Source organism: Sparus aurata, chromosome 4, assembly GCF_900880675.1.
Source record: "Sparus aurata chromosome 4, fSpaAur1.1, whole genome shotgun sequence".
NCBI lineage: Eukaryota > Metazoa > Chordata > Actinopteri > Spariformes > Sparidae > Sparus > Sparus aurata.
This window is the reverse complement of record NC_044190.1, coordinates 37,715,502-37,736,297: the sequence shown is the minus strand read 5'-3', so window position 1 is coordinate 37,736,297 and position 20,796 is coordinate 37,715,502. Positions and strand designations below refer to the sequence as shown.

Genomic DNA, 20,796 nt, shown 5'->3' with positions numbered 1-20,796 from the left:
AAGAGCCTTTTGCATTTCTATCGGTCCTGATGGGGGAGAATGAGACGAGGCGTGTTCAGTTGGTTGCAGTGTGCAACCTCACTGCTTGATGCCATTAAATCCTACATACTGGACCTTTAACAGCCGGGTTGAGGGTGGTCTCATCTACGTGGCGGCTGTCCACATTTATCAGTTCGGCTGTTTAAGGAACAACTCGGTTGTTTGAACAGCGAGCCAGAAGCTGGATAAGTAGCTGATAGAACTTCACAAACACTGGAGACCCAGCAGCTCCCAGAGAGAGAAGCAGATCCTGGAACTGGGTCCATAATGAGGCTCCTTGTCCCGGTCTGACCTGCTGCTGTAAGTTACAGAGAGTGAAACACCCCTGACTTGAGCAAATGGAAGCCATATGAGGGCAGAGGGCAGCAGGGTTCTCCTCACAGAGGCTCTTTGTGACAGGAGCTGTAGGTGGTGAAGGAGGAGACGGGGATAGTTCAGATGAATCTGACTCAAACAATCTATACGTGGTTTCAAGCGCATACAAACACCATGTTGGTGCCAAAAGGGACGAGGTATTTTCATTCCTGTGCTGAAAATAGTTGGCTGTTTTCTCCGTGTTCAGTCTGAATATAGAGGAGGCTTGTTTGCACGCTGGTCACCCTGCTGTTTATAAAATGCTCTTTTCATCAGCAGTAGAGTGGCCCACAATGACCCCACTAAGTTAACAGCAGCAGCAGCCTCATCTGGCCTGCACACAGGTATGTAACGGTCAGGGTGGCACAGGGAAGCTCAGAGACACGCTGACGTCAGTGTCGGCCTTTACATCAGCAGCAGCAGCAGCAGCGGGCGGTTTGCTCTGCTGAGTGTATTGATGGAGGGCAGGGTCACCTTTTAAAAACCGCTGAGTTTGAGTAGGAGAGCCCACCACTGAACGTCCTGTTGTTGGATGTATGCAACACTCACAATCAATGAAGTGTTCCAGCAATAGAAGTGGTTAAAGTTTCTGTAGGGGCTTTACAGCGGGAGACGTCAGAGGGTTGCAGGTTCAATCCCACAACTGCATGTGAAAGTCTGTTTACCATTATATAAGAACTTTGTTTTTTGTGACCAGATTTTTATTATTGATCTTCGTTTTCTGACAAATGTAGCTGCGCTTCTGCAAATAGTGTTTCTGGTGCCTCACACATCATCTGGCATTTGTAGCTGCATGACACACATATGACATATGACTAACATATAACATACATTTACTCAAGGCCTGTACTTTGTTAAGCTGTTGTACTTTATCTGAGTATTTCTGTTTTCTGCTGCTTTACACTTCCACTCCGGGGCTGTTCTAGGGGGGGACCAACAGGGGCCAGTGCCCCCGTAACTCTGAGTCTGGACCCCTCTGTGCCGCGCCCCCCCCCCGACAGGGAGTCTGCATCAGTAATACAATGACTATTTTCTTGTAATGATTTTGTTTTGAAGGGGAAGGCAGAAATAAAGTGTCTCCGCAGTTTACTACCCAATCAAAATTGCTGAAATTGTAAACACTGTTTTGTCTGAATGAGGGATTTCTCTTTTTTTCCGGGTTGTATGTGCCCCCTAACAAAAAAGCCGGCTCCAACCTGGCCCCCCTAGTAAAACTGGTCTAGAACCGCCACTGCTTCCACTCCACTACATTTTGGAGGAAAGCACTGTACCATTTACTCAACTATGTTTATTTGATAGCTCTAGTTACAAATTACTTTACATGCTCCATCAGAGCCAAGTGGTGCATTTTTAAATCAGATAAATCCTTAATATATGATTGCAAAATGGGCCCGTAGAATACAGTATACATGTAAATATATGCGTAATTTACTTTACTGTAAATAAATATTTAAGTATATTTAATACCAGATAGTTTAACACTTCTGCAGAAGTATGGTACTTTTATGTTTGGGTGACTTTTACCAAAGTGATATTTTAACACGATTTCTTTACTTTTACTCAGATAAGATTTTTGGGTACTTTTTTAAAAAACTGCAGGTTGATGAACAAGTTTCTCATTCAGACTCTTCAGCGTCAGTTAAAGTAGGAACATTAATACAACCCCAAAAAAAGAACATTTACAAATAAAAGTCTAGCATTCAAAATGTGGGAAATGTCCTTTAATTATCAAAAGCACATAAACAATCATGAAGAAGCAGATAGTGCGTGCGTGCGTGCGTGCGTGTGTGTGTGACTGACGTCGTTTTGACGCATTTTCTGTGAGAACAGCGTTTCTCAGTTTCGCCACTAGAGGCCGCTGACGCTCCTCTCCTCGTCTGGTTGATGTGTTGCACCCGGACTGGCTTTGGTCGTTGCTAATTGGTTGATGTGTTTTATCTGTCACGCCTTCTCGAAGTCGTTCTCCTCTCCCATTGGTTGTTTAGGGACTTTGGTCATCCGTGCGTCAAACTGAAAATAACAAGATTGGTTTCACATGCAAACTGTCAAGAGTGAAGGAAGCGAGCGGATGGCAGCGATGTAAACCTCCCAGCCACACTGTGAGTTCATTATTTAGTTGCTCGCTGTTATTGGAAATTCAAAATGGACACGCTTCTTGTCTTAAGCGCTAATAGTAATACCCGCACAGACATTCGGCACTCGCTTCAAATGCGGACAAAATGGCACTGGAAGACTTGTTTACATTGCCGAACAGCCGGGGTACTAGCTGGATGCTAACGTTAGCCAACGTTAGCTAAATGGGTTTTTGCACTGCTAATATTAACGAGAGCTAACGGCGATTTATTCGACAAATAACGTTGTTGTTGAAGTCAGCTAACTGTGATATGTAGACACGTTTGCGTTCAAGTGTATGGTGCTTTTAATCTGGACTCATAATTTCTACGTCTTCGTGTTCAAACATCCATTTTGCAGATTGTACTCAAGGTTAATGAACTTGTTGCCGATGTAACGGCAGCATCAACCGTCAATATGTGCTTTAGTTAGCTTAACGTTGACCGACGCTGGTTGCTGTATGATTTATGTAAAGCTCAGTTAAAAATCTCTAAATTCATACTGCTAAATCTGTCAGGCCTCCTTCCACCTGGAACATCAGGTGCATGTTGAAGTTGTTGCATCTGCAGACACTGGATTTTATTCAGATTTTTCATCAGAAGATATGGAAGAAAATGTTCATGCTTACTGTATTTTATTGCTGGGCTGTTAACCAGGTCCAAAACCAGGATTTAAGAAAAACTGAGGAAATTAGTCCAAGTTTCCTATTTAAAATCTTTACTCCCGCTTCCTCTGTCCTCTCCACCAAACAGGAACTTATAAGTCAGGTCGATGCATAACTTTACTCAGTTTGTATTTCTCCGATTTAATAACTATCTGATTAGTTGAATGCAGAAGATGATGTACTACTTTCAATTAATACTGCATATCAAGTCCTACTGAGAATGAGACCTCATTTTCAGAAGACGCCTGATTACATACTAAGAATGTCAATTGAACAAAGACATAGAGTGTAAGATTAAAAAAAAAATAGTAATAATGCAGCTAAAACACGTTTAAATAGAGACGCTCAGCTGAACTCAATTGTGGTTTTGATTAGATTTCTCACTTTATTTTATTTCAAATATACAGTACAAAGAATCTAAAAGCAGTCTTCATGCACATCACTAAAGCAAGTGGCAGTAAATCATCGCCTACACACCCACTTCACTCTGCAAGTCTGGTTAGGTGTCAAAATATATTTAAACTGCGTATCCTTAACAAGCAAGAGGTAAACATGGCTGTGATACCCATGAGGGAGATGAAAAATAGATTTATTGAAATGGGTTTTGGCGTGGACTCAGACCTCACTGCCCCGGCTGGAGCAGATCCTGGCATGGCGCTCTGCAGGAGGTGTCTGAGCTTGTCCCAGCAAGGAGTCCTGAGTCATCTGGTTCAAGGTTGGCTAGAGGTGGGAGTTTGATAGACGAGGAAAGCAGAAACTGAGGAAAAGGGCACGTTTAATGAAAAGTGGTGCAATAGAGCGGATCTGATTACATATATGAAATTAAGTGAAGGATTTTGAAGGAGGCGAGCCAGGAGCCTTGGTTCTGTCTCATCGGTGAACTTCAGTAAACTTCCACTTATGAATTAGAGTTTTTCTTTATTGGCAAATCAGCTTTTAGTAAAAGCAGAATGCCTATTTGTCTCTCTCTTTCTTTGGCTTTAAAGCTACAACAATTAGTCGATTCATTGATTAATCTTAAGGACCCAGAAGGTATTTTGATAGTCGATTAATTGTCATTTTGTAAGTGCAAAAAAATCCAGACATTGTCTGTTTCCAGCTTCTCATTTTCAAAGATTTTCCGCTTTTTCTGTTTTAATATATTGTACATTATTTTGGGGGTTTTTGTACCATTTAGTTTGACAAAATAAGGCATTTGAAAACCTCACTCTGACGCCTGGTAAACACTGGTGGACATCCTTTGCTGTTATCTGGTTATTTTATTGACAAACCATCAAAATCAATTCATCTAGGAAATAACTGACAGCCTAATTGATAATGGACACCTAATTAACTATCATGTTGTCAGATCAGTTGAACAATGACTTCCTGCTCTTTAGGTTGGCCAATTTCCTCAGTATCTTTTTAGTTCATTAAAACCAATTGGATTGTGTGAAAATGTATTTAGATCAAGGTTAAAACATCAATGTTTTAATGTTTGTTCCTTAAAAGTTGATGCAGTGGGAATACAGCCACGTGTAGCATGAAACTGTAGAATGTAAACTGAAACCCGGATCGCCTAAACCCCCATAAAACATAAAGAGGACGTGACCTCCGTGTCCTCAGTGGGAGCTGTGGCTGTGCTTGTAGCCTGAGTAAGCAGGTGTGATAGAGGAGATTAACTGTTATGCTCAGGCTCTGAAACACTAATCCATTTAGGCATGGACGGAGTTTATTTAAAATCAACTCGGGGCCAAGAATGAGTTTCTGTATGTGCAGCAGTTAGACATTTCTAATGTTGTTATACTAAACAGTGACCGAGTTGACTGGAATGAACCCGTGTTTTCTAACTACCATTGCCTTAAATGTGTGTGCACAGGTGTAAATGTGTTTGAATTAAAAAATAACGTCCTCACAAACATTTATCAGACTACATGTCTTATTTCCCCCTTTGAATTAGACTTTCTGAAAAACATTTAATTAGCTGGAGGCAGCAGGAGGATTAACCATTCCTGCAGTCACACAAAATGTTCTGTAAAATTATGTTTATTCAATATTTATGATTTTCTGTGCATTGTTTTCTTTATTGTCCAAGAAAAACATGTAAAAACAGTTAACCACACATCACAATTTCCCAAAATTCCCAAGTTTACAAATATATTTAGCATGTTTTTGGCCCAAAAAGAATCTACATTGAATAGACAAAGAAAAGCTGGAAATTGTGATTTTTAAAATTTTTCCAATCCTAGGAAGACAAGCTGAGTACTTCGTCTTTAAGGTCAGCGGGACCGTCAGCTAAACAAGCGTATTCTGTGGAGGGAACTTGGCCTTTTTCAGTCTTATTTGTGTTCCCTCAGCTTGAGATCCCCAAGGCTTTGGACAGCACTGTGTTTATCTCATTTGGACCCCTTCATGGCAGCTTATGCTAATAACATAATTTTCCACTGCAGATAGTCAGTGTTGACCCTTGAGTGACTGTGCCTCATGGTGAAGCGGTTCGTTGTTCAGATGGGTGTCTTATAGCGTGCCAGAGGGTAATGAGCAGTTGTGGTTTGTGTCCAGCCTGTCCTGTCTCCATGACTGGCTAATGTTTAGTGGTGATGATGGAAATGCAGATGAGAGGCTGACGGCCCGGCTGTTTTGCAGTACCAGACTGCTGCGTCAGGTTAAATGTCTAACAGGAAAGTAAGTGTTGGAGGTAATTATTGCTCAAACACGCAGCCATTTCTGCTAAAACTGATGATATATTGCCTGGGATTTGCAGTACCAGACATGATGTGCTATTTTAACATCTTCTTTAAAGACCAAAATTACCCTCCCAGTTTGTCATAATGAGACTGTTGGAAAGAACCCAGCGGACGTCCGGGAAGAAAGATGAGCACTGAGACGTTTTTATCAATTTAGATTCACTTAGTGACTCTCCTTATTGAGTTTAATTCTGACTGGATTTATTTCTCAATCCCTTCTTGATTAAGCGTTTGGTGCAGAAGGATTCATATATAGTCAGACATCCCAATGTGTGCTTGTGCAGTAGTCACATCGCAGGATCTGCAGTGTTATGAACATTTTACATGACAGTGTAAATTGTTGTGTGAGGTAATTTAACTCAGCTCTTTTACATTTTAGACCTGTTTTTTGTGTATTTGCAGCATTCAAGCTGGACGTTAAGATTGCAGCACTTGATGAATATAAACAGTGTTGCCACTCACTAGTTCTTCATCAACTCAATGGTTGTAACTATGGTCACTTCCACCCACTGTGACCTCATGTGCCTCGTTAAGAATTCAAAACAAAAGCACTGGCAATAATTCACCATGCTTCTGCACGTTGCAGGCTGACTCTGACTAACATGTAAAAATAGAAGCAGTGAAAGATAATTAAATGTTTTTGCAAAACATCATATTTCACAGAGGAGATTCTGCCTGATCTGTTCAGATAGAGAAGGCAAACTGGATATCATTTTAGTGGAAGAGAGCAGGATGGTCAAATGAGGTGAGCCTCCAGAGAATACCAACAACAATAACAGCACAAGACAGGGCAGCAAGGTCAGTGTTTTATCTTTGTGCCGTCCTCTGCGCTGAAATATACAACCAGATGTTCTGTAACACTCTCACACAACAGGAGAAATGGGTTTTATTTTGCTGTCCTGTCATGATTTACCTTTTCCTGTCCTGTCCAGAAAGTGTTGTCTGTATGACTGAGTCCATGTGAATGCAACACAAAAATGCTTGCCCGTGTAGGCCACTTCGGTAAAATGCACCAACATGTGCACAGGGGTACACAGACAAGAATGATGTGTGTAAAATATGTTTTATAATGTAACTATTGTGATGCACAGTGAGACGATGACTTTGATTAGTGGCATGCAAATCAAAATTACTGAACACCATGAAGGAAAGTTGCAGAAATAATGTGTAATGTTTTTGTTTCTCTTGCAGGACTGTCAGTATTGAATACAAATGGAGGAAAGGACTGTCATGAGATAATTGGAGCTGTAGCCTCCACGTTTCTAAAGATTCTTGAGAAGACATGAGAGAAGAATTTGCTGAAAGTAGAATGAGATACTTGAGTAACGACCTGGATTGACTGAGGACTGACGAGCACCATCATTTCCCACAGAAACTTACTTTTGAGCTCTGCTCATTCAGACTCATTCTGCTCCTCTGCCACACACACCTTCATCCACCAGCTCTGCTGTCCAACCGAGGCAGAGTGGACCCGTCCCTCTCCCCAGGCCTTGCGCCCTCCCATCGGCGGCCCGCTTTGGCGGTGTGTTGGTGTAAGATGGCGCGGTGGGACGCTGAGGGCTGCCGCGGGGGACTGTGATGTCAGAGCCCAACAGCCCGGGCGAGAGCCGGCGTGGCGCTCCCAGATTCTTCGTGGGCTGCGAGGACGATGAGAGCGAGGTCCTGGAAGACAGCATGAGGACAGACATGGAGCTATATGAGGACGACGAAGACACAGACTCGGTGCGGGATTTGTTTTCTTTAATGTATTCCTCCACTAAGCTGCCGCTGCTAGCTGGAATGACTTTGGTAGAATATCATATCAAAAGAATCGGGTTATCTAAAACTGAGTCACAGTAGAGGGCTTTTATTAAACATTATGCACCCTTGGCAGCCGCTTCATCACTTTTTGGATGAAAGTGTATCAAAACAACTCACAAATATTTTCTCAAATGCAGCATGCTTTAATATCTTTAGTGGTTTTGACAGGGAACAGATTATTTCATTACAGCTGGGTGTCATCACTTTGGTATTTAATCATCTAGTGTATTTGCACAGACCAGGTTAGGCTGAATGCATCTACATGCCCTGCAGTAAACTTTCAAAATGAGGGTAAAATACGGGACGAATTTGCCGGGGTCTCTCCTCAGAGAGGTCATTGACAGGTTGCTCTTCCTCTCCCTCGTTCAGCCCCCAGAGCGACAGATCGTGGTGGGGATCTGCTGCATGATGAAGAAGTCCAAATCAAAGCCAATGACCCAGATCCTGGAGAGGCTGTGCAGGTTTGAGTACATCACTGTGGTCATCTTCCCAGAGGATGCCATCCTCAACGAGGCCGTGGACAAATGGCCTCTGTGTGACTGCCTCATCTCCTTCCACTCCAAGGGTACGTCATGCATACACACGAAAAAGCACACATGAACACAGACAGGTTTTTAATGTATTATATATGAATTATTTTTAATATCTTTTCTGCAGAGGTCTTGATTTAAAAGCTGCATAATACAAAATTAAATACATCTGCAATCACATGCTAATTTTCTGTTTCCTGTGTGTACCTGTGTGTATTTCCTCTGTATGTGAACCTGCAGGATTCCCGCTGGATAAGGCAGTGAGTTATGCCAAACTGAGAAACCCTCTGCTCATCAACGACCTGAACATGCAGTACTACATACAGGACAGGTACGTCAACAAAGCCCAGCTCTGTAATTCCAGGACTGGCTGAAATTATGCATGCAAAGCAAAGTGAGGCTTGATAATATAACAACCATGGTTAATTTCTGTATTCGTTGGTTAATTTTTGCATGTCTTTTCAAACAGGAGAGAGGTGTATCGTATCCTGCAGGAGGAGGGCATAGATCTACCACGCTATGCTGTGCTGAACCGTGATCCAGACAATCCAGATGGTCAGTCTGCCGATTCATTAGTGATATTCGAGTTTTTAACTGGTAGTTAAACATAATAAATCATCTTATATTGACTAAGCCTTCTTAATATTCACTGCTACTTAACTGCTACTCACAAACAGGTGACACATACACACACATATGTGTATAAATAGCTATTTGAAAACCAATGCAAGTTGCTGGAAAAACTTGAGAATGCACCTTGAAAGAAAGTAAGAACACTGAACCTAGGTGTGTGAACAGCACTAAAGCACTAAGATCGCTTTTCAGTTCCATCATTATGATATTACAGTTCATAGATGTATTACCTCATCCTGCAAACAGCTGTGTTTAAAAAAAGAAAAATAACATTGAAAAGAAGTTGCATCTTAGTTCCACTTTCTTTCAGAACAAATGCACAAACTAGCTGGATCGAGATCTTTGACACGCGGCGGTGCTCCTATCAGAGGGGTCACTAGAATCTGCAAACAATTAAAAGTTCCTTGTAGAATCAGAATCAGAAATACTTTATCGATCCCTGAGGGGAAACTAGTTTGTTACAGTAGCTCCTTCTAGAATAGAAATATCGCACTATAGAGAGGTTGAATAAAATGCAAATAGAGAAGACAGTAAGAAATAAGAGTAAAATAAAGATAATAATAAAATAATAGATTAAAAAGACACGAATGTTCTTGAAATTGGTGCTACATGACCAGAGAAAACTGAGAAATATGGGCCCACGGTCAGGGTGGGAATTTCGTCATTTTAGTGGCACAAAGGCCACTGAGTAAATGTGATGATTGACCTTTCAGACTGATACCATAACATCCTAATTTATAATAAGACATGGATTATGCATTAAAACATATTTAATACCAATATCAAGTTAATGTTACATTAGAAACTTTTTTTTTTTTTAAATAAAACATTTTGGTTACACTACTACACCGAATATTAGTGAAGGTATTGAATATTTCTCCGAATAGAGATTCCCCAAAATTGTGCTGAAGCACATTTCTTCCAAACAAAAAAAAAAGCAGAATTACAGCAGGAGACCACTGATGTCTGGAGTGATTTTGGTGACACTACAGTGAATAATAGTGAAGTTATGGAATATTTATTGTAGCATCTCTTTTTGGTGTTGTACTTTGTAGACGGTCCCTGCGCCCTCGTCTCACAGACGGCTGACCATAGAGACCAGAGTTAATGTCCAGCCTGTAGGAGCTCGTTTTGATGAAAATACGGATGTAGCTCGTTGTCTACCTTATTACTATGGTAGTAAAGAGTCGTCGTTGTGTTTTAACAATGTTTCGCTTATGAGTTATTGATCCGGGAGGTTCGAATGTGTTTCCAACTTTACCGCACTAAATCCTACCACATCAGTCAGTTACGTATCATATCAAAACTGGCTGAGCTCGCTCGCTGTGCTGTAAGTTTCGTACTTCTGTTTTGAGACGCTGCTGCTGTTTGAGAGGCTTTCACGTGAGATCATCGTGATGATGAGACTCCACCTGCGCCAACCGCGAACTCACTGAAGTTACTGTGAGTGACTACTGTGCACTCGGGTGGCTGTAATTCAAGGCAAGCTCACTACGCTGACCGGGCCAGGGGCACAAAGGCCACTGTGGCCGTACGATGAATATTTTGTCACGGGGCATCGAGGCCAAAGAGTTGGGCCGCGGCCACTGTGAAATTCCCACCCTGGCTATGGTATTTAGAAAGCTGGCTATATTTCCTGTTTAACATCACATGGTATAACTCAATAGAAAGCTGACTGCATTCCACTTTTAATTGAATTCTTGAAGCTGTTTGCTCCTCCTATAAAACTCTCAGAAAAACAGCCCTGAATCTTGTGTCCCTGCAGGGTCATGAGACCATTAATTTCAAGAGTGCATTGGTTTTATTTCAACTTGTAGATAAATATAGTATCAAATGTGAAGCAGTTGCAAGTGTACCATACTTGAGCACTGTGATATGATGGATCTGTCATTCTAAGCCTGTTTTTACACAGTGACGTGGAGAGGGTCCCTGCACTGATGAGTGATCAGATGGTTAACATCTCTGCCTTCCTTGACACTAACGACTGTCTGTCACATGGTCCAGAGTGCAGAGCTGCTTCACAGGGCTCGAGAGTAAACATTCAGGGGGGGAAGTGTCATCTGTGTATATTAAAAGAGGTAATGAGAGGGGGCTACTTGGCACAGTGGCTCATATGCTGTGTGTGTTTTCTGTTTTAGAGTGTAACCTGGTGGAAGGAGAGGACCATGTGGAGGTGAACGGAGAGATCTTCCAGAAACCTTTTGTTGAGAAGCCTGTCTGCGCTGAGGACCACAACGTCTACATCTACTACCCCACCTCGGCTGGTGGAGGCAGCCAGAGACTCTTCAGAAAGGTCCTTTGACTTTGATAGCTTGTTTTTAGTCTATAAATCCAACAGTGTTCAGTCTAAACTCAGTGAAGAAATACGAGGAAACTGGCAATTTATTAAATTCAAATTCCAAACATCCTGAAATTGCCTTGACAACACCTGTTTACTGTTGCCTTAATGACCACTCTCACAACCATTATGCTGATACTTGGCTGTTGATGCTGCAGATAAAACAGGCTGGTCATTACTCGCTGCTCCTGCACGGACAGTGACTCATCAGTGCATCTCTTCACTCCAATTTATGGTTTTGGCTCATTGGAGCTTGATTGTGAAAGCAAATTCAGATCAAAGCTTTTTTTTCCCCTCTCAGAGTGCACTTATGTACCCAAAGTAATGGTGCTCATGTTATTATTTGGAAATGTGTTGCAGGTCCATGGCTACTCTTGACGTTTTCAGCGTACACCTTCCTTTTATCTCGCTCAGTAGTAATGGCAACTGTTAATCAACTGGACAGACGAGGACACAACAGGCATTAACCTGCACAACTTAATAGCCTCTCTTATCATTGTACATGAGGCTATTGCTCTGCAAGAGAAAGAACATTACCATAAATTAGGCCCACTGCTTTCAAACATGGAGCTGTAGCCTTTAAGTCAGAGCGTGATGGATGTTGGAGAGACGACACAGAGTTTAACAGCAGTGTTTTCAGAATCACAACATTTCTCTCGCTGTGTGGTTTGTGTAGATCGGGAGCCGGAGCAGTGTGTACTCACCAGAGAGCAGTGTGAGGAAGACCGGCTCTTACATCTATGAAGAGTTCATGCCAACAGATGGAACTGATGTTAAGGTAGAGTATTGATAATTATGAAAGGAAATAAGTATGGGATGGAATGTGAGGGGCTTGAAATTTACTCCTTATTGACATTTATTCCTTCTTAACAGATAAATAGATTTATGAGAAGGGAGGAATCATTTAGGGTGTCCTTGATTCTTGAAGTAAAATTTCTGTTTATTTAAACATAAAAACATGAAGAGAGAAGTCAGCTTGACTCCTGACGAGCATTTCATCAATTAATGTACAATAAGTGACCTTACTGACCTGACAACAGAAGTGCTATATAAATACAGTCCCTTTATGGTGGGTGTTTGATGTGACCTCAGGTGTACACAGTGGGGCCAGACTATGCTCACGCTGAGGCTCGGAAGTCTCCTGCTCTGGACGGGAAGGTGGAGCGAGACAGTGAGGGGAAGGAGGTCCGCTACCCCGTCATGCTCTCAGCCATGGAGAAGCTGGTGGCCCGAAAGGTCTGCCTAGCATTCAAGGTAAGCAATGGCATGGTCTCGATAAATTGCTGATCCTGTTGCATCTCGTCATGAGTAAAAAGAAAAAGAAAAACGTGTCCTGTTCTCCTTTTATTGCAGCAAACTGTGTGTGGCTTCGATCTCCTCCGTGCCAACGGACACTCTTACGTCTGTGATGTCAACGGTTTCAGTTTCGTGAAGAACTCGATGAAGTACTATGACGACTGTGCCAAGATCCTCGGGTACCACGTTTGTTTTTCATCATTCCTGTCATTTGGACCATTTCCTTCAGCTTTTAGTTGCTTTCTGGTTCAGATCTGTTGATTGAATTTGTGTCTCTTCGTGGCTCTTTAGGAACATCGTGATGCGTGAGCTGGCTCCTCAGTTTCAGATTCCTTGGTCCATCCCGACTGAGGCAGAGGACATCCCCATTGTTCCCACTACATCAGGGACCATGTGAGTCATAACAGTGTGTTGTTTGCGGTACAGACAGTATGCTTCTAATTAAGTCTGTCATCATGCATATTATTATAATTGCCCTAAATGATTTCCTCAGCTGTACCTGAACAGTCACAGTCTAGAACCTGAGACAAGGTCATATAATGTAAGCTACTTAAATGAGGATAAGCAGTGTAATTAAATATACTTAAAGCTCCTTAATGTAAACATAGATACTGTTAACTTGTGTTCAGTCGCTCTATAGTGTTAACATGTAAGTATTCAGTATTAAACCAGCAAATTGTGCTCATCGTGTTTGTCTTTTTCCCGTTGCATTAAGAGTAAGATTGTGCTCTATCTTTATTTCTCTGTACAGTTTATCTAATATAACCAACAGCTGTGAGGTTTTCATTGTCACCCCCAGTGAATTAACAGGGTGTTGATTAATGTAAGAGGAGTCCATTTATAAGATGTAACTGATGATGTTAATTATTCTGACACTCTTCAGGATGGAGCTCCGCTGTGTCATTGCTGTTATCAGACATGGAGACCGAACGCCCAAACAGAAGATGAAGATGGAAGTTCGCAACCCAATGTAGGTTGTCTCCGTTACTGCCTTTATTTGAGCTGCAACTAACGATGAAAGACTTTTTGATGAATCAGAAATTTGTCTTTTGATTCATGCAGGTTCTTTGATCTATTTGAAAAATATGGAGGATACAAAACGGGGAAATTGAAGCTGAAGAAGCCAAAACAACTGCAGGTAACATTAAGTCTGATAAAGACAGTTCTGTAGGTTTTACTTTGTAATACTTAACTAACATTCTTTCAGCGTGTGTGTGTGTGTTTTAACTTTTATGTGAACTGTTGTAAGAATTCTGACAGCTTGTTACTCTGAACCTCAACAGGAGGTGCTGGACATCACACGGCAGTTGTTAGCAGAACTAGGACAGCACAATGACTGCGAGATAGAAGAGAAGAAGTCCAAACTGGAGCAGCTGAAGACTGTTCTGGAAATGTGAGTTACGAGTAAACTGGGTCACCCTCTTAACAGCTAGTCCCTGATCTCGTATTCATTTCATTTCATTTCATTTCTAGGTCACCTCAGCAAATTGTGTTAAAACATGAAAGACTGCAACAAGGAATTACAGATCTTTAATCCAGACAGGTCGTTTTGCAAACCTTGAAACTTTGCCAGAATTCGGACGTGTGTTAAATATACTGTAAAATAAAAGGATTTTAGTGTTTAGTTGTTGGTGAGTTTTATGCAAAGCTTAACTTCCTGAATCTCAACTTCATGTTGAATATCCTAAAAGTGGTTTGGGCAGTTCCTTGGCTTCCTCCTGCGCTTATGACGAATGAGTTTTTAAAAGGTCACCACCTGCCAAACACAACAACCTGTTTGTCCTGTAAACAACCTGGATACAGAGAAATTAAGGAAATCATGCACAACTTCATTTATATGTTCTTAAAAACACAACAGATAGAATATGTATCTTCACAGCTCAGTATGACAGATTATATCACTCACAGGAACAACATATCCTGATCATGTTTCAATACTAGTCACCACCACATTGTTTGCTGACATTACAAGTAATGGCAACCCCCCAGTTTGTTATCAGAGGAGGAAGAAGGCATGTTTATCCATAAATAGAGTTGGCTGATCTGTTTTAATTTCTTGCCAATAAAGGTATGGCCACTTCTCTGGGATCAACAGAAAAGTGCAACTAACCTACCTGCCCCATGGGCAGCCAAAAACCTCAAGTGAGGAAGAAGGTAAATACCTTACTTTAAGTAATTTGTTGTAGAGTTCAAGCTGGACAGAATACTGTAGTGACTGTTAACTGCATTGCTCTGGATTCTGGTTACAGACACACGTAAGGAAGGTCCGTCTCTGCTGCTGGTGCTGAAGTGGGGAGGAGAGCTGACTCCTGCTGGCAGAGTGCAGGCTGAGGAGCTGGGAAGGGCCTTCCGCTGTATGTACCCCGGAGGACAAGGTGAGACTCACAGCAGGGTTTCCTACTGAAAACACGTCATGTCGTGTTTCATTAGTAAATTTGTTATGGACACAAATAATAACTCATCTGCTGATCGAAAATTAAGTTCATATATTTGTGTTTAATGTTGTTTAAGGAGGTGTTGGGTGTTTAAGTCAAATGTTTAATAACGAATATATTCAGAAAGATCTTAAGCACAGAAACAGATACATGTGCAAACCATCATCACTGCTGTTGTTGCTGCAGTAAGAGGCTGTGGCCTCACGTGTGAGAGACTTTGTATTACATATTGTGCCACCACACTGCAGCCACTGATCCTTATACGAAAGGTCAGAACAAGAGGCGGGAAGAGGGGCGTTAAAGGGGGTCAAAAATACCATTTTAATTGTGTAATACAGCCTCTTTCTCTCACTCTCTCGCTCACTCGCTCTCTCTCTTCCTTCTCTCTGCTGTTCTCATTATTCACTGTCATACGTCTGGTTTAACACGCCCAGGACAGTATGTGTGCACATATTGTAGATATAAGGAACGATTCTAACCAAAGTTAATACAAACCTGCAGTCATGGAAATCAAACCTTTGCTGCAAAGAAAAGGGAGAGAGAAAAAAAATGTGAGGGTTATATGTGGATTTACAGATGTTTTATCATCTCTGGAGAACACCCCAAACATCTTTCATATCTTAAGACAGTCATGTAATCAAAGAAAACCTGGGCAGGGAAAGTGACACCCTTCATAGAATGAATTTAAACAACCACAGGGTATTTTTGTTTGGTTGCAGACAGGAAACAGAAGACCCTTTTCTGTTTGCACACCTAATTTTGAACCATAAATAAATAGGGATGAAACCCAAAAAATGTTTTCCAACCTCGAATCGAAAGCAGTTTGTTGCAGACTTGTTCCCTTGATAGCCCCAAGATCCTAAAAATCACCAACCAGTTTAAGAACCGAAGCTAATATGGTGGAAAAGAAGTGAGATTGGCAGCTGGGGTGCGAAGAGGTCACGTGTCTCGGCCAGCAGAGATTTAATAAAGAAGAGACTTTGCTGTGTTAAGCAAAATAAGGCCAAATACATTTTGCAGGAAGTTAACTGTGACATTTTAAACCAGCAGGCTCTGTGTCGGTGGAATCGCTAATGTTCGGAATCGCTGTGTTTTTATAGGGGACTATGCTGGCTTTCCAGGCTGCGGGTTACTGCGGCTACACAGCACCTACAGACATGACCTGAAGATATATGCTTCTGATGAAGGCCGGGTGCAGATGACAGCTGCCGCCTTCGCCAAGGTTTGTTTTAATCTAGTATCCTAAAAGCTCCATACAAGATGTTGATCCGTCACCACTAATATAAACTTGAGGAACTAGAGTTACGGCCAGATGAAAGCTCTGAACTTTGTAATAAGAGTCGTAAGACAGTTGTTTCATTTACTGGATGTAAATCTTCATCTTTAGAGAAATGTCAACAGCTGTGTGAGTGTGCAATAAATGGACTGTGAGGTTAAATCAAACTGAAATCAAGATTCCATCATCTAAGCTGAATAGAAAGAAATCTGCAGAATCTTAAATGACACACAAAGTGGAGATTTTCTGAGAAAGGCAGGTGTTTTGAAAAGAAATTCAACTTCCGCAGACTAGTACTTTTTCAGAGATTAACATCATCTTTAGATGAAGAAAGAATACTGAGGGATGTCCAGTAGTGTCAGCTGTTAATATCTAATTACTGTGAAACCAAAGTGCCTCCACATTATTTGGTAAAATGTGTTTGTTACAGTGTAGAAATGACCATCAGTGTGGACAAGATCAGTCTCATGTCTGTCATGATATTTTATGTCCCAGGACAACAGCTCATGCTTGTTGTGAGATATCGTATTGGTCACACTGTTGACAAATGATCAAATCCTCACTTTGCATTAAAGATGTTGCCAAAACAAATCACAGATGACCATTTCATTCTGTCTGTGTGTTGGTGTGAGCAGGGTTTGCTGGCTCTGGAGGGGGAGCTGACACCCATCCTGGTGCAGATGGTGAAGAGTGCCAACATGAACGGGCTGCTGGACAACGACAGCGACTCCCTGAGCAGCTGCCAGCACCGAGTTAAGGCCCGACTGCATGAGATTCTGCAGAAGGACAGAGACTTCACCGACGAAGACTTCGACAGGGTGATTAACAAACTGCATTCAACACTCTGAGCTGAATATGTGTCTGTTCTGTGAGTGCCTGAGGAGGGAAGGATGAAACAACACTGAGAAACACTGTTATAAATCAGTAGACCTTCTGTGCAGCCGGTGGTTTGTACACAGAAAGCACCTTTTATTTTTCAGGACCCTGTCTGCAGCATTTAGGAGCAACAGTACAGCAGCTTACAAAACATGTTGTCTGCCTCAGAAAATGTTGTCTTCCATCTTTTTCTTCTTCTTCTTTTTTTGTCCTTGTCTTCTTTTTTGGATAAATAAATACAACAGCATGGCTGTTTTATGATTCTTATTCTTTAGATATCCAGCATTTAATGTGAACACTTGTTGCTTTTGTTTTATACACTTAGTTGAATTCACCATTTAATTCTCGTAGCGTACATGTTTTTATGAATGTTTAAGATCTTGTCAGTACAGCTACTCCCTCAAAACTGTAGCTTTGAATTGTAATACATTAATACTCCTTAATCTATGAATTAAAGTCTGTTTTTTGACAGATGTTTCCCACAGTATTTGTTCGGCTTGGAGGCTGATATGTAGACACGGGGACTAATTGTCTGTGACCAGGTCTCCTTTTGATCATTCAGAGGATTACTAACCTCTCCTAATGGAAGCAGAAATGATGGATTCCTTGAGCTAATGTTTGCAGATTGATTATGTTTCTGCATTTGAGTCTTTTGTGAAGTTTAGCAGCTTCTGGCTTTTGAGTTCTTTTGTAATGTGAAAGTATTCAGTATCCATTTGTTTTGTGTAATTTGTGTTTTTAATGAAAGTGCTTCCTCTTGTGTGTGACAGCTGGCCCCGACCTCTAGTGACTCTTTGGTGAATTCAATGAAGATAGTCCAGAACCCAGTGGCCACATGTGACCGGGTCTACGCCCTCATTCAGAGCCTCACTTCCCAAATCCGCAAAAGGATGGAGGACCCCAAGTCAGCTGGTGAGCAAAATCCTTTTGTCAACTTAACATTAACTGATAGCACACAGATATGTTTGGTTTGAAGTGGACAGATTTTAAGATTTACTTTTTTTGTTCCTCCTCGGTTAGATGAATTTGATTTCATTTGTGTCTCTCAAAGTATTGAAACGTGACATTAGAGAAACTCAACAGCACAGTTTTTGTAGGATCAATCTCATGACGCTTCTTTCAGGTCTAAATGCAGTGAAAATGTTACAGTAATCTTCTCACCTCTCACCAGACCTGCAGCTGTACCACAGTGAGACACTGGAGCTGATGCTGCAGCGCTGGTCCAAACTCGAGCGTGACTTCCGCATGAAGAACGGCCGCTACGACATCAGTAAAATACCGGACATTTACGACTGTGTGAAGTATGATGTCATCCACAATGCTACTTTGGGCCTGGAGGACACTCTGGAGCTGTTCAGACTCTCTCGAGCTTTGGCCGACATCGTCATCCCACAGGTAAGGGAGGAGGAGGGAGGAGAGGGTCGCAAAGTCGAAACGCTTGAAAATTAAAAAATCATGCTGAAAATGAAAGCAATATGTGTTTTACAGCCTGAAAGTTTGATACGTGTTGAAACACTTGAACTCTTCTCTTGTACCTTTTTAAAAATAAAGTTTTGTTGCTACTTTTAGACCAATTAACTGTTTAGAAGTTGTGTATTTTTTTAGCACATTTTTCTGTATTTCTGCAGGAATATGGCATAAATAAAGTGGAGAAAATAGACATAGCATACGCCTACTGCCTCCCGCTGGTCAGAAAGATCCAGCTGGACCTGCAGAGAACCCATGAGGACGAGTCTGTCAACAAACTACACCCTCTGTGAGTACATTTAAATTAGATGGAAAGACATGATGCGAGGTGTTTGGACTGGCTGTAGTGACACAACACTGGTGTCTTGTTGGCAGGTACTCTCGAGGAGTGATGTCTCCAGGGCGCCACGTCAGGACACGTTTATATTTCACCAGTGAGAGTCACGTCCACTCCCTGCTCAGCATTTTCCGCTATGGAGGTTTGCTCGATGTAAGCAACCCAACACCAGTTCTACAGGCCTTTTTGAATGTTTTTCAGATGAGGGTGAAAGTTGAACCTGAGTTTTTGTTTGTGTTTGTGACAGGAGGAGAAGGACCAGCAGTGGAAGCGTGCCATGGATTACCTCAGTGCTGTCTCTGAACTCAACTATATGACTCAGATTGTCATCATGCTGTATGAGGACAACAATAAGGTAGAGTTTAGTTGATTTATTTTTGTCATACGCTGCCATTTTTTGTGTGAGTTTTTGGAGTGTGAACTTGGCAACTTGATTGAAAATAAAATAGAAATGTAAAGCAACATTATGTAGAAACATTTGTTTGCTGGAGATTGTATCATTGTCACATCTCTGTTGCTCCCCCTGCAGGACCTCACCTCAGAGGAGCGCTTCCATGTAGAGCTCCACTTCAGTCCTGGCGTCAAAGGTGTCGAGGAGGAGGAGAACGCACCGACCGGCTTCGGCTTCAGGCCCGCCTCTGCAGAGGTAGCACGACAGGTAGAATCACATCCAAACATAGCCACCATGTTTCTGTCCTGCAGACAGCTGATTGTGTATTTTCTCTTCTTCTTCTCTGCTCGTTCAGAACGGGCAGAAACAGACGGACCCCGGCAGCCTGGAGGACCTCTCACGGGATGAGACCGACCGTGCTGTGCCACTGTCTGAGCCAATCACCATTCAGAGGAGGTCCCCGCTCATACGCAATCACAAGACTGGATCCATGGAGGTGAGGCAGATTAATCCACCATGTCATACAAAGACTTCACATTTTGTCCATGAAAACACTCTCAAACATCAGTTCTTTAGTCTGTTCAGCCTCCACAGAGCTGCTGTATTGTTTGAGGTATTTATGTAATCAGTCTGTTTTATAAACCCAGAGCTTCTCTCCTCTCGTACAAGGTCATATTTCACTCTGCAAACTGGCAGCCTGCAGTAGTCGTACATAAGCCTGGTACATAATATCAAGTGGACTCAAACTGCCCTGTTACCGCTGTCTAAGTGTGTGCGTGTGTGTTTTATCCACCAGGTTCTATCCGAGACATCATCCTCCAAAGTGGGCAGTTATCGACTCTTTTCACTCTGCTCACGACAATCCCCTGAGATGAAACAAAGTGGATTAGGTAGGTGTCATAATGCCCTGTTTCCGTGGCAACTGTGTGTGTAGATGACGTGTGCGACAGGTTGCAGTAGAGGACTGTTGATTTGGGAAGACACTATCATCCAACAGCCGCGTTTCCACCACAGGAACTTCCCCAGTGACCAGGGTCTGAATGATGTTATTTCACCCCCAGAATGCCCCTCCTCATGGGGGAGTCACTTCCAAAAGTTCAGAGACTTTGGCAGTGAGGCTTGCAGTGCTGAACACGTATGACTGGTCGAGCACTTTACCAGCAGCATTTTAAAACATCTGCAGCCGTATGTTTTGTGTTCATGTGCTTCAAGACATCAGCGTCGATTCACAGAAGAATGCAAACATCAGATGGACCGACAGTGTCATCTGTGAGTGAAAACAGTTGTCACTTTTTATTACATCTGCATAATAATTTACTTGACATCACATTCAGAGTGGAAAAAGCAGAAAACATCAAACTGAGGGAACCTTTTTAGTTCCTTGAAAAGTTCCTGGGACTAAACGTTTCAGGTCCTTTCAGTGGAAACGTTGCTATTGATGTAGAAACGCACTCGGAGGGCGGTTTTCGCTTTGTGTTGAAATGCATGCAGGCAGCTTGTTTCTCCTGATGGAGATGTACTA

General features: G+C 42.0%; 1 protein-coding gene across 13 annotated transcripts in view; it reads left to right on the top strand.

Moving 5' to 3' along the window:
• Positions 1-2,343: 2,343 nt before the first annotated feature.
• Positions 2,344-20,796, top strand: part of ppip5k1a (diphosphoinositol pentakisphosphate kinase 1a) — a 35,535-nt gene continuing 17,082 nt past the window's right edge. For 7 of the 13 annotated variants that reach the window (XM_030414060.1, XM_030414057.1, XM_030414055.1 and 4 more), the window contains exons 1-25: positions 2,344-2,492; positions 7,087-7,617; positions 8,065-8,260; positions 8,466-8,556; positions 8,695-8,780; positions 10,997-11,151; positions 11,873-11,974; positions 12,289-12,450; positions 12,550-12,671; positions 12,784-12,885; positions 13,376-13,462; positions 13,555-13,630; positions 13,776-13,885; positions 14,561-14,646; positions 14,742-14,867; positions 16,028-16,149; positions 16,839-17,021; positions 17,850-17,991; positions 18,251-18,474; positions 18,708-18,835; positions 18,922-19,036; positions 19,131-19,238; positions 19,413-19,541; positions 19,630-19,770; positions 20,071-20,164. In XM_030414060.1, coding sequence (XP_030269920.1) covers positions 7,474-7,617; positions 8,065-8,260; positions 8,466-8,556; positions 8,695-8,780; positions 10,997-11,151; positions 11,873-11,974; positions 12,289-12,450; positions 12,550-12,671; positions 12,784-12,885; positions 13,376-13,462; positions 13,555-13,630; positions 13,776-13,885; positions 14,561-14,646; positions 14,742-14,867; positions 16,028-16,149; positions 16,839-17,021; positions 17,850-17,991; positions 18,251-18,474; positions 18,708-18,835; positions 18,922-19,036; positions 19,131-19,238; positions 19,413-19,541; positions 19,630-19,770; positions 20,071-20,164 — 3,031 coding nt within the window. In that variant the 5' untranslated portion in view covers positions 2,344-2,492; positions 7,087-7,473. Of the gene's footprint in view, positions 2,493-6,551; positions 6,694-7,086; positions 7,618-8,064; positions 8,261-8,465; positions 8,557-8,694; positions 8,781-10,996; positions 11,152-11,872; positions 11,975-12,288; positions 12,451-12,549; positions 12,672-12,783; positions 12,886-13,375; positions 13,463-13,554; positions 13,631-13,775; positions 13,886-14,560; positions 14,647-14,741; positions 14,868-16,027; positions 16,150-16,838; positions 17,022-17,849; positions 17,992-18,250; positions 18,475-18,707; positions 18,836-18,921; positions 19,037-19,130; positions 19,239-19,412; positions 19,542-19,629; positions 19,771-20,070; positions 20,165-20,796 lie in introns of those variants that run through there. The other 6 variants (XM_030414061.1, XM_030414058.1, XM_030414052.1 and 3 more) reach the window with 2 other exon arrangements.